General features: G+C 68.2%; 1 protein-coding gene across 6 annotated transcripts in view; it reads left to right on the top strand.

The window, feature by feature from the left end:
- The first annotated feature begins 644 nt into the window (after positions 1–644).
- ARHGAP23 (Rho GTPase activating protein 23) overlaps positions 645–11,626 on the top strand; it is a 36,144-nt gene continuing 25,162 nt past the window's right edge. For 2 of the 6 annotated variants that reach the window (XM_075775123.1, XM_075775122.1), the window contains exon 1: positions 645–833. In XM_075775123.1, coding sequence (XP_075631238.1) covers positions 825–833 — 9 coding nt within the window. In that variant the 5' untranslated portion in view covers positions 645–824. Of the gene's footprint in view, positions 834–2,476; positions 2,589–6,456; positions 6,683–11,626 lie in introns of those variants that run through there. The other 4 variants (XM_075775119.1, XM_075775118.1, XM_075775120.1 and 1 more) reach the window with 3 other exon arrangements.

The raw sequence follows: 11,626 nt of genomic DNA, 5'->3' as shown, positions 1-11,626 counted from the left end.
GCACAGCCACCAGCCCTGGCACCCGTGGGAACTCTGCAGCCCCCGGGGGCCTCCGGGAGGAAGGAGGTGGGTGATGAGGAGGGGGTGGGATGGGGGGGAGGGAGGGTGGACAGACGGGTGGATGGGTAAAGGTGTGGGGGGACAGGGGAGGGAGGGAGGGATGACATGTGGATGGGCTGGAGGAAGGAAGGATGAACGGGGATGGATGGAAAGATGGAGGGAGGAAGGATGGATGGAGGAGAGGAGAGGAGAGGAGAGGAGAGGAGAGGAGAGGAGAGGAGAGGAGAGGAGAGGAGAGGAGAGGAGAGGAGAGGAGAGGAGAGGAGAGGAGAGGAGAGGAGAGGAGAGGAGAGAGGATGGTCGGCGGCTGGATGGAAGGATGAAGGGCTGAGGAGGGGTGGAGGGATGGATGGAGGGAAGGAGGAGGATGATGTGTGGAAGGGGTGTGAGGGAAAGGTGGGCGGCAGGATGCAGGGGTGTGGTGGAAGGATGGAGGGAGGGAGGGAGGGAGGGAGGGGGGATGGAGGGGGATTGGGGTGGAGGGGCGAGGCCGGGGGGGGCCGGGCGGAGGGGAGGGCGGCGGTGGGGTCCCGGGTGGGGCCGGGTGCGGCCCCCTCCCGCCGCCGCTCACATGACGCCGCTCCCGGGATGCGCCGGGCGGCGCCGGGCGTGGGCGGTGGCGGCGAGAGGCGGCAGCGGCGGCGGCGGCAGCGGGGCCGCACCGGGGCGCGCCGGGACCGGCACCGGGACCGACACCGGGACCGACACCGGGACCGGCCCATGGCCCGCGGCCCGCCCGCCGCGCCGGCGCCCTGAGCGGCCCCATGGAGCAGGTAGGAGCGGGCGGGACCGGGACCGGCACCGGGACCGGGACGGGGCCGGCACCCACGGGCGCGGCGCCGCTCGGGGGCCCGAGGCTGTGGAAAGCCCCTCACCAGGACCCCCGGCCGCCCCCCCCCGGGGGCTGTGCCTGCTGCCGGGGGACCCATCCTGCCACCCCTGTGCTCCCCACCTGCTGCTCGGGGACCCCTTTTTGCCTTCCCGGGTCCCCACCCACCCACCCACCTTCCCCAGGTCCCCCCCGGGTGCTGCCCTGGCATCACCCCCCCCCAGCACCTCTGCATCTCCCACCTGCTTCCTGGGATCGCCTGCGCCCCACCCCAGCATCACCCACCAGCTGCCCTCAGATCACCAACCTGGGACCCCCAGCAGCACCCCAGCTTCAACCAGGACACCCCCCACCCCCCCCCGACACCTGCCTGCTGCTGGGACGTGCAGCGCCCGCCCTGGTCCCCTGTGTCCCATCCCTGCCCCACCGACACCGGTGCTCCTACTGGCTGTGGCACGTGTGTGAGCTCCCTGTGTGAGCACCCATGGGTGCTCACCCTGCCCGGGTGCCCACCACAGGGGTGATTCCTGGCCCCTCACCCAACATGGAGGGGACGGGTGGCCAGGAGGGGATGGTCCCCGCTCTGCCACAGGTTTCCGTTGCAGCCCGAGGTGTGTCTCGCCCCGCTTGCTGCCAGCAGCGTGATTTGGGGAGGGGATTTCTGCTCGGGGAAGGGGCTGAGCGGCTGTGGGGTGTCTGCTGTGGGGTGTGGAAAAAGCTCGGGGGGGGGGCTCAGATGAGTCCGTGTCTCTTGGTCTTTCCTCCTTCTCCCCATCCTGTTATTCACCCCCCAACGCTTCCAGAAGCCGTCCTGGCCGCTGTGCCCAGGCTGTCCTGTTCCCACCGCCAGCCCCATCCTTCTGGCTCAGCCCAGATCCGAGCACGGATTTAATGCCTCGTGTGTGTGTGTGTCCCCCCCTGGGAGGGGGGTCAGGGTCTGCACCAGGGCCCAGGGCAGAGTCGCTGCTTCGGGCGTGACACGTCCCCAGCACGCGGAGGGGTTTCGCTGCACGTTGGGGGCCGCGTGCTTGCAAAGCCCCCCCCCCCCCCCCCCCCCCCCCCAGCCAGCCCGGGGACGGGCCATGGCTGTGGCAGGGAAGCGTGCGGGCGTGCGCGCAGCGTGGGTGAGCGCACGCTGGTGCCTTCGCCAGCCCCGCCGGACCCCTGGGAGCTCGTGTGCATCCACCCCGCTGGAGTGGCGAAAGCCAAAGCGGGGGCTGCACGTGACGTGCTGATATCCCCGACCGTGGGCTGCAACCCGGGTGCAGCATCCTCCCTGGGGCACCATCCCCTCTGCACCCAAAGCCCCCCTGCCTGCCCGCTGCCTGCCCGCTGCCTGGCGTGTCTCGAGGCTTGCTTTCCCGCGGGGAAAAATCCCCCCTCGTGCACATCCAGCTGCAATGCAGAGGAGCTCCGGAGCAGCCCGCGCGCCTTCCCCGCCGCCCTGATTGGCGGCGACGCCTTTGGAGGAGCCGTGGTAATTTTAGGCCGTGAGCGGCAGCAGGTTGGCATGTGCCTGCCGGCACCCGGGCAGGGCAGGCAGGATCCGGCAGCGGGGGCAGCCCTGGCCAGCCGCCCTCCCGTTTCCCGCTGCCGGCTGCGAAGGGCCGCGGCAGCCGGGGATGCACAGACCGAGCGATCCCTGGGGTACCCCAATTCCCAGCGGGATTTCAGCCCCTCCCTGATGTGGGATGAGCATGTAAGTCTGCGCCGGCCCCCCGCGCCCCCCCGCCGTGCTGCCCGGCTTTGCTCTGATCGGCGGGTTTCCTCGCCGATCCCATCCCGGATCTCCCTGGCCTTGCTCTTGTTTATCCCCAGACCCACTGGCGGGCAGGGGAAGGAGGGGTTGGGGCCGTAACCCTTTCGTCTCTCCGCCGCCGGCTCAAAATGGCTTCGCGCCGCGGTGGCTGCCGAGAGGGGAGAGGAGCTCTTGGCTGAAAGGCGTCTGCCTGGGGCTGGAAGGGTGCTGAGTGCCGGGGCACGCACCCGGCTTTGCCACCCGTGCTGCGGGGAGCCGGGTCTGCGTGAGCCCCCACCCCGATGGGGCACCCAACGCCGGCGTCCCCGTCCCCAGCCCCGCTGCCATGGGCAGGGCACGGTCCCGCTCCGGCCTCGGGGAAGGTGCTGCCGCCGTGCCCTGCCCCGACGCCGCTGCCTCTCCGGCCGCGCCAGCCCCGCTCCGGTGCCCTGCTTTTGCTTTTCTTAATTTTAATTTGCAGGATTAGGTTAAAACCCATCGCCAGGCGGGATTCCCCTCTCCTTCCCTTTGTCTGCAGCACGGAAGCGGCTCCACAGGGAGCGGCAGCCCAGGCGGGCGGGGGGCTCGCGCTCCCCCCAGCTCCGCTTCTCCGGTGGCTGGGATTTGGGCTGGGGTGGAGGCCGGGGGGGGGTTGAACCGTGATGGATCTGCTCTGCTAAACCGGGCAGGGCAGGCAGCGAGGGGGGGGCGGCTGCCTTGGCAGCGGGAGCCAGGATGGTGATTTTCAGGTGGATGGTTATGGAATGGGGTGTGGGGTGAGCGGCGATGGCAGCTCCGGGCTCGGGGATGCCCTGCCAGGGCGGTGTGTGCCGTCCCATCCCTGCACGTGGGGACAGAGGAGCTGGGTGTCCCCGGGGGGGCTGCAAATGGAGTCTTGGTGCTGGGGTGGGGCCAGGGCAGACAAAGAGGGCTGGGAGGAGGGAGGGAGCATCAGCGGGCTGGGTGCGTGGCAGCACCCTGCTCCTTGGGGACCCCTGTGGAAGAGCTGCCCCAGGAGTGGGGCTGGGCTTTGGGGGCTCTCCTTGAGCTCTTCCCCCCAGACTGGGGGTCACCCCTAGCTGGGGGTGGCTGCATCTCCCTGACCTCGCTCGAGGGTCCATCCCTGTCTCTGCACCTCGCACAGAGCAGGGGTCAGGGCCACCACAGCCACCTCGGGTCATGTCACCTCCTCGATGAGGGTGGCACTGGGGAGACCATGGGGGGACCCAGGAGTCCTGGGGTCCGTGACCGGGTCCTGCAGTGACTCTTCTGCACCAGGCTCCTGCCTGGCCCACGGGGGCTGCTGGGGAGGTTGCAGGCAGGACGTGACCATGCGTCCCTTTGCGAGGGGACGTCACAAGAAGGACACCCAGGAGCGATGCTGCCAGGTGGAGAACGGGAGAAGGTCTCCGCTCCTTCCCGTTGACCGGCCGCCGGGAAAGGCTGGATGTTGGTCGGGTCAGCCCTCGGTGCCAGACCCGGCTGGAGGGGACGTTTCCTGGAAAGTCTCTCTGGAGGGCGGCTGCGGTGGAGCCAGCTGGGCTGGCAGGTCCCGCTGCGGCCGGGCAGGGCGCAGGCAGCCGGGCAGGCAGAGGGCAGCTGTCCAGTGCATCCCGGCGGGACCTGGCGCTGCTCCGCTCCACCGCAGACGGGAGGTGGCCAATGCAGGGGGGCTGGGGATGGAGGGACCCGCCGGGGGGTGATGAGCGTGGGCGGAGGGCGGCCGGAGACGGGGTGCGGGCGTCCGGCTGCGCCCTCACAGGGAGGAAACGTCCCGTCACTCACATCCGACTGTTTGTTCCCTCCAGCTGCTGGGACGCTTCCCAGGGCAGGGGACAGCGGTGATGGCAGCGCTCCCGCGGGTCCCCCTTGGACGTTGGCACCCACGTGTTTCCAGAGCGCAGAATCCCCCATCCCACCACCTGCCCTGTTGCTGTGGGTGCTGTACCCCAGGGCGGTGGGTGCTGTACCCCAGGGCAGCTGTTTCATCATCCCGGGGTGGCCGACTGTACCGTGCCTGTGGTTGTGTGTCTGCGGCTGTGTGTGAGGTGTGCGGTGGTGAGCAGCGCTGCGGGAGCTGGCAGGCAGGACATGCCCATAAGCAGGATCAGGCCCCACGGCTTCTCTCCAGCCCCAAGTTCTCGGCACTTCCGCAGCGGCAGCTGACGGCTGGGTCATTTATTTTTTCTGGTGGTGCTGAGGTTTCTCCAGGCGCCCGGAGGAAGTCGTTGTTGACACAGACTTTCTTAATTGTGTCATGGAAAACTCGTGCTCGGCGGCTGGGTCTGCGTGGCGCGGTGCAGGCTGGCATCCCCGGGGTGTGCGGGGCAGCACGGGCAAACCTTGGGTGCGGGCAGGGAAACGGCGGCTCAGGAGGGGCTCGGCGAGTGGGTGGGGGCCAGCACCATCCTGGGCGCAGGGTCATTGCGTGGATGTGTCGAAGCCCTTGGCGCAAGCCCGGGCTGCACCTTTCGTTTGGCGTTGGCCTGGCACGAGCGGGAGGTTGTGTGTCCCCAGCATCCTCCCTGTGTCCCGGGGCGCTCTGCGGATTTACGCCTGCAAGCGGCCAGCCCCCACAGCTCACCCCGCTGCCCGGCCCATGGAGCCCTGTCCCTGCTGCGGACCGGGGTGAGGATGGTGATGCCCACTGGCAGCGGAGGAGCCTCCTCAGGGTGCCACAGTGGGAGACTGGGAGACCATCCTGCTGTGTCCCCGGCTCCAGCCCTGGTGCTGCCGCGGCTGTCCATCCTCCCCACCCCGCGTCCCCGTGGGCCGTGGCCGTCATTCCTCCCTGGTTTCCTGCGCCTCCTCCCACTTTCGCGTCGCATGTGGCTCCATTTCCCCTCCAGCGTTGCCCCCCACTGCCCCAGGGCCGGCACTGGGTCCCGGCCATGCCCGCCCCATGGCGCGTCCCTCGGCCGAGCCCGCGGTGACTCAAGGCTTGTGCCACGGCGTCGTGGCCACCTGCCACCACCAAAGTGCCTTTGAGGTGCCGTTTTGCACCTCGAGATCAGGTATGGGAGTTAATTTACTCGGTGGCTGCTTAATGACGCCTTTGGGATGCTCTTCTGTGGTCCGAGAGGTCTGAGCCGGGCCAGGCCCTGTCCGGCTGTCCCCGTCCCTCTGTCCGCCAGGCCAGGCTCCGTCTGGCTGTCCTGCTGTTTCCCGTCTTCGCTGTTTCCTTTCCCCGTGGGTCTGTGTCAGCCTTTGTCCCTCCGTCAGCCCCAACCCGGGTGTTTCCGTCCCCGTGTCTGCCTGTGCCAGTCTCCGTCAGTCCTGTCCCCCCGTCCTGCCGTTTCCTGTCCGTGTGTCCTTCCGTGCTCCTCCTCCCGCATCGCCTGGCCTCAGCCTCGCCCTGTGGGTGTCCGTCCCGCTGTCCCCATCCCGTTGTCCCCGCCATCCCTCTGCCCACTCCCTCTGTGCCCGTCCTGGGTGGTTCTGCTCCTGGTCCGTGTCCTTCTGTCCTGGCTTACCCTGTCCTGGGTGTCCCCTGTCCATCCCTGGCTGTCCCTTGCCTGGTCCCGCTCCCCGGGTGTCCCCATCCCGCTCCCCGGGTGTCCCCTGTCCATCCCTGGCTGTCCCTTGCCTGGTCCCGCTCCCCGGGTGTCCCCATCCCGCTCCCCGGGTGTCCCCTGCCCATCCCGCCCCCCGGGTGTCCCCCGCTCTGGTCCCCGTCCCGCTGCTCCATCGGTGCCAGCTCCAGTCCCGCTGTCCCGGTGCCCGCCCCGCTCCGGTGGCCGCGGTCCCTCCCGCCGTGCCGTGCCGTGCCGTGCCGTGCCGTGCCGTGCCGTGCCCCGCCCGCCGCCGCGGGCGCCCGGAGGAGGCGGAGCCGTAACCGGGGCCGGCCCAGCCCGAACCGAGCCGTGCCGTGCCGAGCCCAGCCGGACGGGATCGTGCCTTACTGAGCTGAGCCAGGCAGGTCCGGGCTGAGCTGAGCCGGGCCGTGCTGAGCTGAGCCTTGCTAAGCCGGGCCGGACCGAGCCGAGCCCGGCCGCCGCGCCCCGATGAATGGGATCGCCTTCTGCCTGGTCGGGATCCCGCCGCCCGCCCCCGCGGTGAGCGGCACTGGGTGGACTGGGGAGGCTGTGGGTGCGGGGACTGGGGGAACTGGGAGATACCGGGGGCGCTGGCAGCGCGGGGCTGTGCGTGGCGCTGGGGTCTGGCAGCGGGGCTGGGTGCTGGGCGATGCCCGGGCTCCTCGGGGCCCACGGGCACCCCTGGGACGGGACCGGGGCAGAGCCGGTGCCCAGGGGTCGGGGGCAGCAGAGCCGGAGGGGTCTGACCGCCTAGGCAGGGCTGCGTGCCGCGGGCAAGGCCGGCTGCGGTGGCTCGTCGCCGGTGCCCAGCCAGGGTGACGTCGTGGCAGGACGGTGGGGTGAAGCGCCTGGATCTGTGGGGTGGAGACCCTGGGGCTGCTGTTCCCCTTCTCCAGGACCAGACCTGCAAACACCCACGCGTGTTTCCTCCGAAACTCTCGGCTGGGCTGTCTCCGTGTGGGTCCGGCTGCTCCATCCCTGCCGGCTCCATCCCTGCCAGCTCCCGGCACTGTGCAGGCAGCAAACTCCCCCCCCCCCCAATGTGCCTGTAGCCCCTCAAGGTCATGTCGTGTCATGCCCCTACGTCTTGGTCCCCCCGCTCTGAGCAGCCCCCCGGCCTCGAAGCAGCGCGGGTATTTGCAGCACCGCTGACCCGTCCTGCGGGTGCTCCTCCCGTGGCGTGGGCACCGGCAGCGCCGGACTGGAGGGTGCTGGGGCGATTCCTGTCTCCCCTGGGAGCAGCGTGGTGCCAAGGACGGCCAGCCTGGCCGCCAGCTAAACCCCTATTTCCTGCCCATTTTGTGCCAAATCCCAGCGAAGGCTTTGGGTGGGGATGGGGATGGCACTGGGGGACCTGGGGCCGGTGGCGGGGGGCACGCCGGGGTTGTGCCTGGGCAGGGATGCGGGCCACGGTGTCGGACTGGCACAACGCCTGCTAATTTGAGCCGAGGTTGCACGTCCTCGCCCCAGAGCTGAATTTGGCCTCTGTTCCTCAGTTCCTGGTTATTTGAACTCGGCTTCCCTGGCCCGGCAATGGGGCTAATAACCAGCCTCAAAGGATTAATTGGGGTGTGCGAAATGGTTCAGATATGAGGAGTGCTGCTCGTTGCAGCGGCTGAGCATTAATCATGGTTTCTCTTAAGATTCCTCCCTGCTTACTCCGTACCGCTGAGTGCTGGCGTTCGGATTTTCGGGAGGGGGGGGGGGTTCAAGTCTCGAAATCTGCTCCTCCGCTGCATTGTGGAGTGCAATGTGCCCTCCTGGGAGGCAGCACCTGGAGCGTGGCGGCTTTGCTCGGTGCCCACCTCTGCCCCCCACTAGCTGGGTGACTTGGGGTGCTGGGTGACTTGGGGAGGGGGGGTTTATTTAACCACCGCTGCCTCCCCCTGCGCATCCGGGGAGGATGGTGGTGAGGAAGGCGCTTTGCAATCCTCCGGCGAGGATTTTGTGCTGCGTAAGCAGAAATCCCGCCCGACGGCCGCCCCCGGGGCTGCGTGGCAGGGGCTGTGCCCCACCGTCCCCAGGCCTTCGGCCAGCGGCTGCTGCCCTTTGTCCCTGCCTGCCTCTGCCTCCGTCCCTATTTACGGTCGCTGCTCGGCAAATTGAGTTTCTTAATGCCATTTTTTTTTTTTTTTTCTCCTTTCTTTCTGAACCGTGAACTTGAAAGACAGGAAAAGCCTGTGCTCGGGGCTGCTGCCGCAATCCCGCCTTGCAAGCGCGAAACCTGGCACCGGCGCCAGGTCGGGGCACACGGTGTGATGTCGTGCCGGGGTCCGGCTGGTGGCATCGGGGTTTTCGGAGCCGCGGGTCCCTGGCCACGTGGAGGGCTCTGACCTCACCGCCACTGTGGTTTTAACCTTGACGTGTATCACGCGCTGTGCCCGGCCGGGAGCTCTGGCACCCGTCTTTCGCGCCGCTGGGGGACTGCTGGGTGATGTGTAGTGTCCTAAACCCCCCCGGGGCTGGCAGCGCTACCCGGGTGCCGTCACCAGCAGCGTCAAATGCCAAGGAACCACCGCCCGGCGTTATTTCGGGCTCGGGGACCATGGGCTTCAGGGGTTTGACGTTGCAAATCTGGCAGGGGTGACGTGGGGTGACAGCTCTCGGTTTGGGGTCAGAGCGTGGGGGTTGGCTCGCGTGCCCCCCGTGGGGTGTGGGTGCTGTATGACCGGCTCCCGGGAATGCTCGGAGCTGGCGGCCGGGGCTTCTCCCCGGTTTGTGCGGAGCTGCTCGCTGGGAGAAAACACGGAGGGATGGGGGTTGTGCTGGGAAGCCACTGAGCCCCAGGGATGGCCCTTTATTCTCATTAAAGGGAAAAAAAAAGATTAGGTTTCAAGTCGGTGCCGTCCCATTAATAAACCAAGTTTGTCTTCAGCAGGCAGCAAGACCTGATTTAAAAAGGAATGGAGATAGATGACCTATTTTAAGCTCTCAAGTTGGAAAATATCGACCTGGCTGCCTCTAGGCCGCGAGCGGCGGGGCCGGCTGCGCGAGCTGTGCCGTGCCGCGCCGCCTGCTCCCAAAACCCGTCCGGCTTTCCAGGAGCCGGCCTGGCTTGGGATGCCGCAGGTTGCAAACCACGGTGGCTGCTTTAAACCTGCCGCCGACCTCCTGGCCACGTCCCAAACGTCTCCGGCGCTGGCTCAGAGCACCCGAAGCGGCTGACTCCTTTTCCGCGGCTGCTTATCCCCAGGATTTCATTAAGTCTTCCCTAATTGACTTCTCGGGCCGCGCCGCAGCGTGCACACCTCCGCCGACGCGGCCGCGTGTTGCAAGACCCGCGGCGTCGCGGTCCGGCAGGTCGGTGCCGCCGCCTTGGTGGGAACCGGCCGGATGCCCGGCGGGTTTGGTCCGTGCCGTGCGAAGCCGCGGGGTCCCGTGGAGCTGATTTCGCAGGGGGGGAGGATGCCAGGGTGGGGGGTCGGTCCCACTCCCCAGCCACGCTGGGAAAATGGGAGCTAGAGGGCAAAGCTGGAGCTGGGCTCCCCCCAGGGAAAGGAGGTGGAAACCTGGGTCGAGAGTCACTGCAAAGCGGCTGAAATGAAACGCCGGTGACCGTGGGGACCGATCCTGCTCTTGCCCTGGGACCCAGCGGGGTCCCCTGCCCTGCACCTGCAAGTGCTGCGCTTGCTCGAGACCCCGGTGGAGCAGGAGGGAGCCGGGGCTGCAGGGAGCCGTGCCGGAGCCGTGCCGGAGCCGGGGTACGGTGTAGGTTCCTGCCCCAATCCCTGAGCCCAGCCGCTGGCGCACCCCGGGGCGGGGGGCCGGGTCTCCCCAGGACGGGCAGCCAGGCAGGTCCCGGGGCTCTGGGGCTCCCCCCCTGCCCTGCCACCCACGGGGCAGAACCGGCTCTGCCTTCAAATACCCACCATCGGTGGCACCCCCAGGGCAGCACCCGCAGACCTGCACCGCGCACCGTGGGGTGCCCGCAGCCCCCCCTTCCCCGCCCCCCCCAACCGCTCCGATGGCAACAGTGGGTCCCTTGATGGGGCCGAGCGCGTGGGGCGGCCCCGGGGCGGGTGGGACGGAGCCCGGTGGCTCCAGGGGACAATCGCGCTATTGTGGCACATAGTGGGCTCTTTTTCTGCCGTGCGAGGCGGGGGGCCGGCCTGCGGTGCCAGCGCTTTCGGGGTGAAGCGTGGTCCCCGCCGGGGCTGGCGGTGACTGGTGTGGGTGTGGCACTGGCAGCGGGACGCTGATGTCCCCGGGTTGGGGGGCAGCGATGGGGTGGGGAGGTGATGGAAGGGGAGACGGGCTGGCCGTTTGGCTTACGGGTGCCTGTGGGCTGCGGGAAAAATGTTGTGAAAAGCCATCGGGTGTTGGGGCTGTCCCCAAAGCCGTGTCCCCAAAGCCGCCTCCTGTCCTCGCTGCGGCCAGAGGGAGGCTCAGGACCTTGCTCAGCTGTTTATTTTTACCATCCAGCGAGGGATGCAGGATTTGGCACCTCTGTGCATCCCCCCTATCCGAGCATCGCCCACCTCTGCGCTCCCTCCCAGCCCTCAGGCTGGCCCTTGTCCGTGGGCAGCACCCCATGCAGGTTCCCAGGGGGTCCCCGACATGTGCCAGGGGGTCCCCCACGTGTGAGAGGGGTGCACGGCTACGGCCCCCACCCTGGGCCCCCAGCCATCAGCAGGGCAGGGGCTGGAAGGAGCAGGCAGCCTTCCCCTGACCTCCCCGGGTAGGATTTTCCGCCGTGGAGAAGCGGGAGCAGAGCGCAAGGTGCCTCTCGGAGCCACCGGAGGAAATGGCTCATTGTTAGTCCTGCTGAAAAAAAAAGAGACCCAAAAAATTGCAATAATGAGGCCAGCTTCTATTTGAGGGTTTCCATGGGAAAAACAGGAAACGGAATCCTGTTACTTTTCTAGGGCTTGCTGCCGATAACGCTGTTTTTAGGACAGGGTAGAGAATGAGGAGGAGGAGCTGGGGATGAAGGCAGCCCCGTCAGCAAGCCCTCGTCCCCCCTGCTCGGGGGCTCGATCTCACTTCCTCGTGGGCTGGGAGATGAAACCCCTCCTCGGCGTGTCTCCGCGTTGGTGTTTCCCAGCCTCTCCGGTGAGCCAGCGCGGGGCCACCAGGCACATCCCCGCTGAGCGCGGTCCTGGTGTGGCTCCGGCGTGTGTCCCCAGCCCTTGTGTCCTCCTCAGAGCCACCTTCCCCACCGGCACCGTGTGTTAAGGACCAGCCGTGTGGGTGACCCGTGGCACCCGGCACGGAGGGGGCTGGCGCGGGGGACACCCTGGAGGAAGAGGCCACGGGGCTTTGCTGCAGGACGGTGGCACCATCAGCGCCATAGGGAGCCGCTGAGTTAACGGGGGACGCAGCGTCCCCAAAACTGCCTCCGGCTGGCAGAGCTGCCCCGGGATGCGGTCCTGGGAAGCCACGAGCATCCCCTGACCCTGCAGGTCTGTCCCCTGCGGGTGCCTCCGCTCCGGGGCCGGAGGTGCTGCGGTGGGCTCTCGCAGG

Source organism: Balearica regulorum, chromosome 24, assembly GCF_011004875.1.
Source record: "Balearica regulorum gibbericeps isolate bBalReg1 chromosome 24, bBalReg1.pri, whole genome shotgun sequence".
NCBI lineage: Eukaryota > Metazoa > Chordata > Aves > Gruiformes > Gruidae > Balearica > Balearica regulorum.
This window is presented reverse-complemented; position numbering and strand designations above follow the sequence as displayed.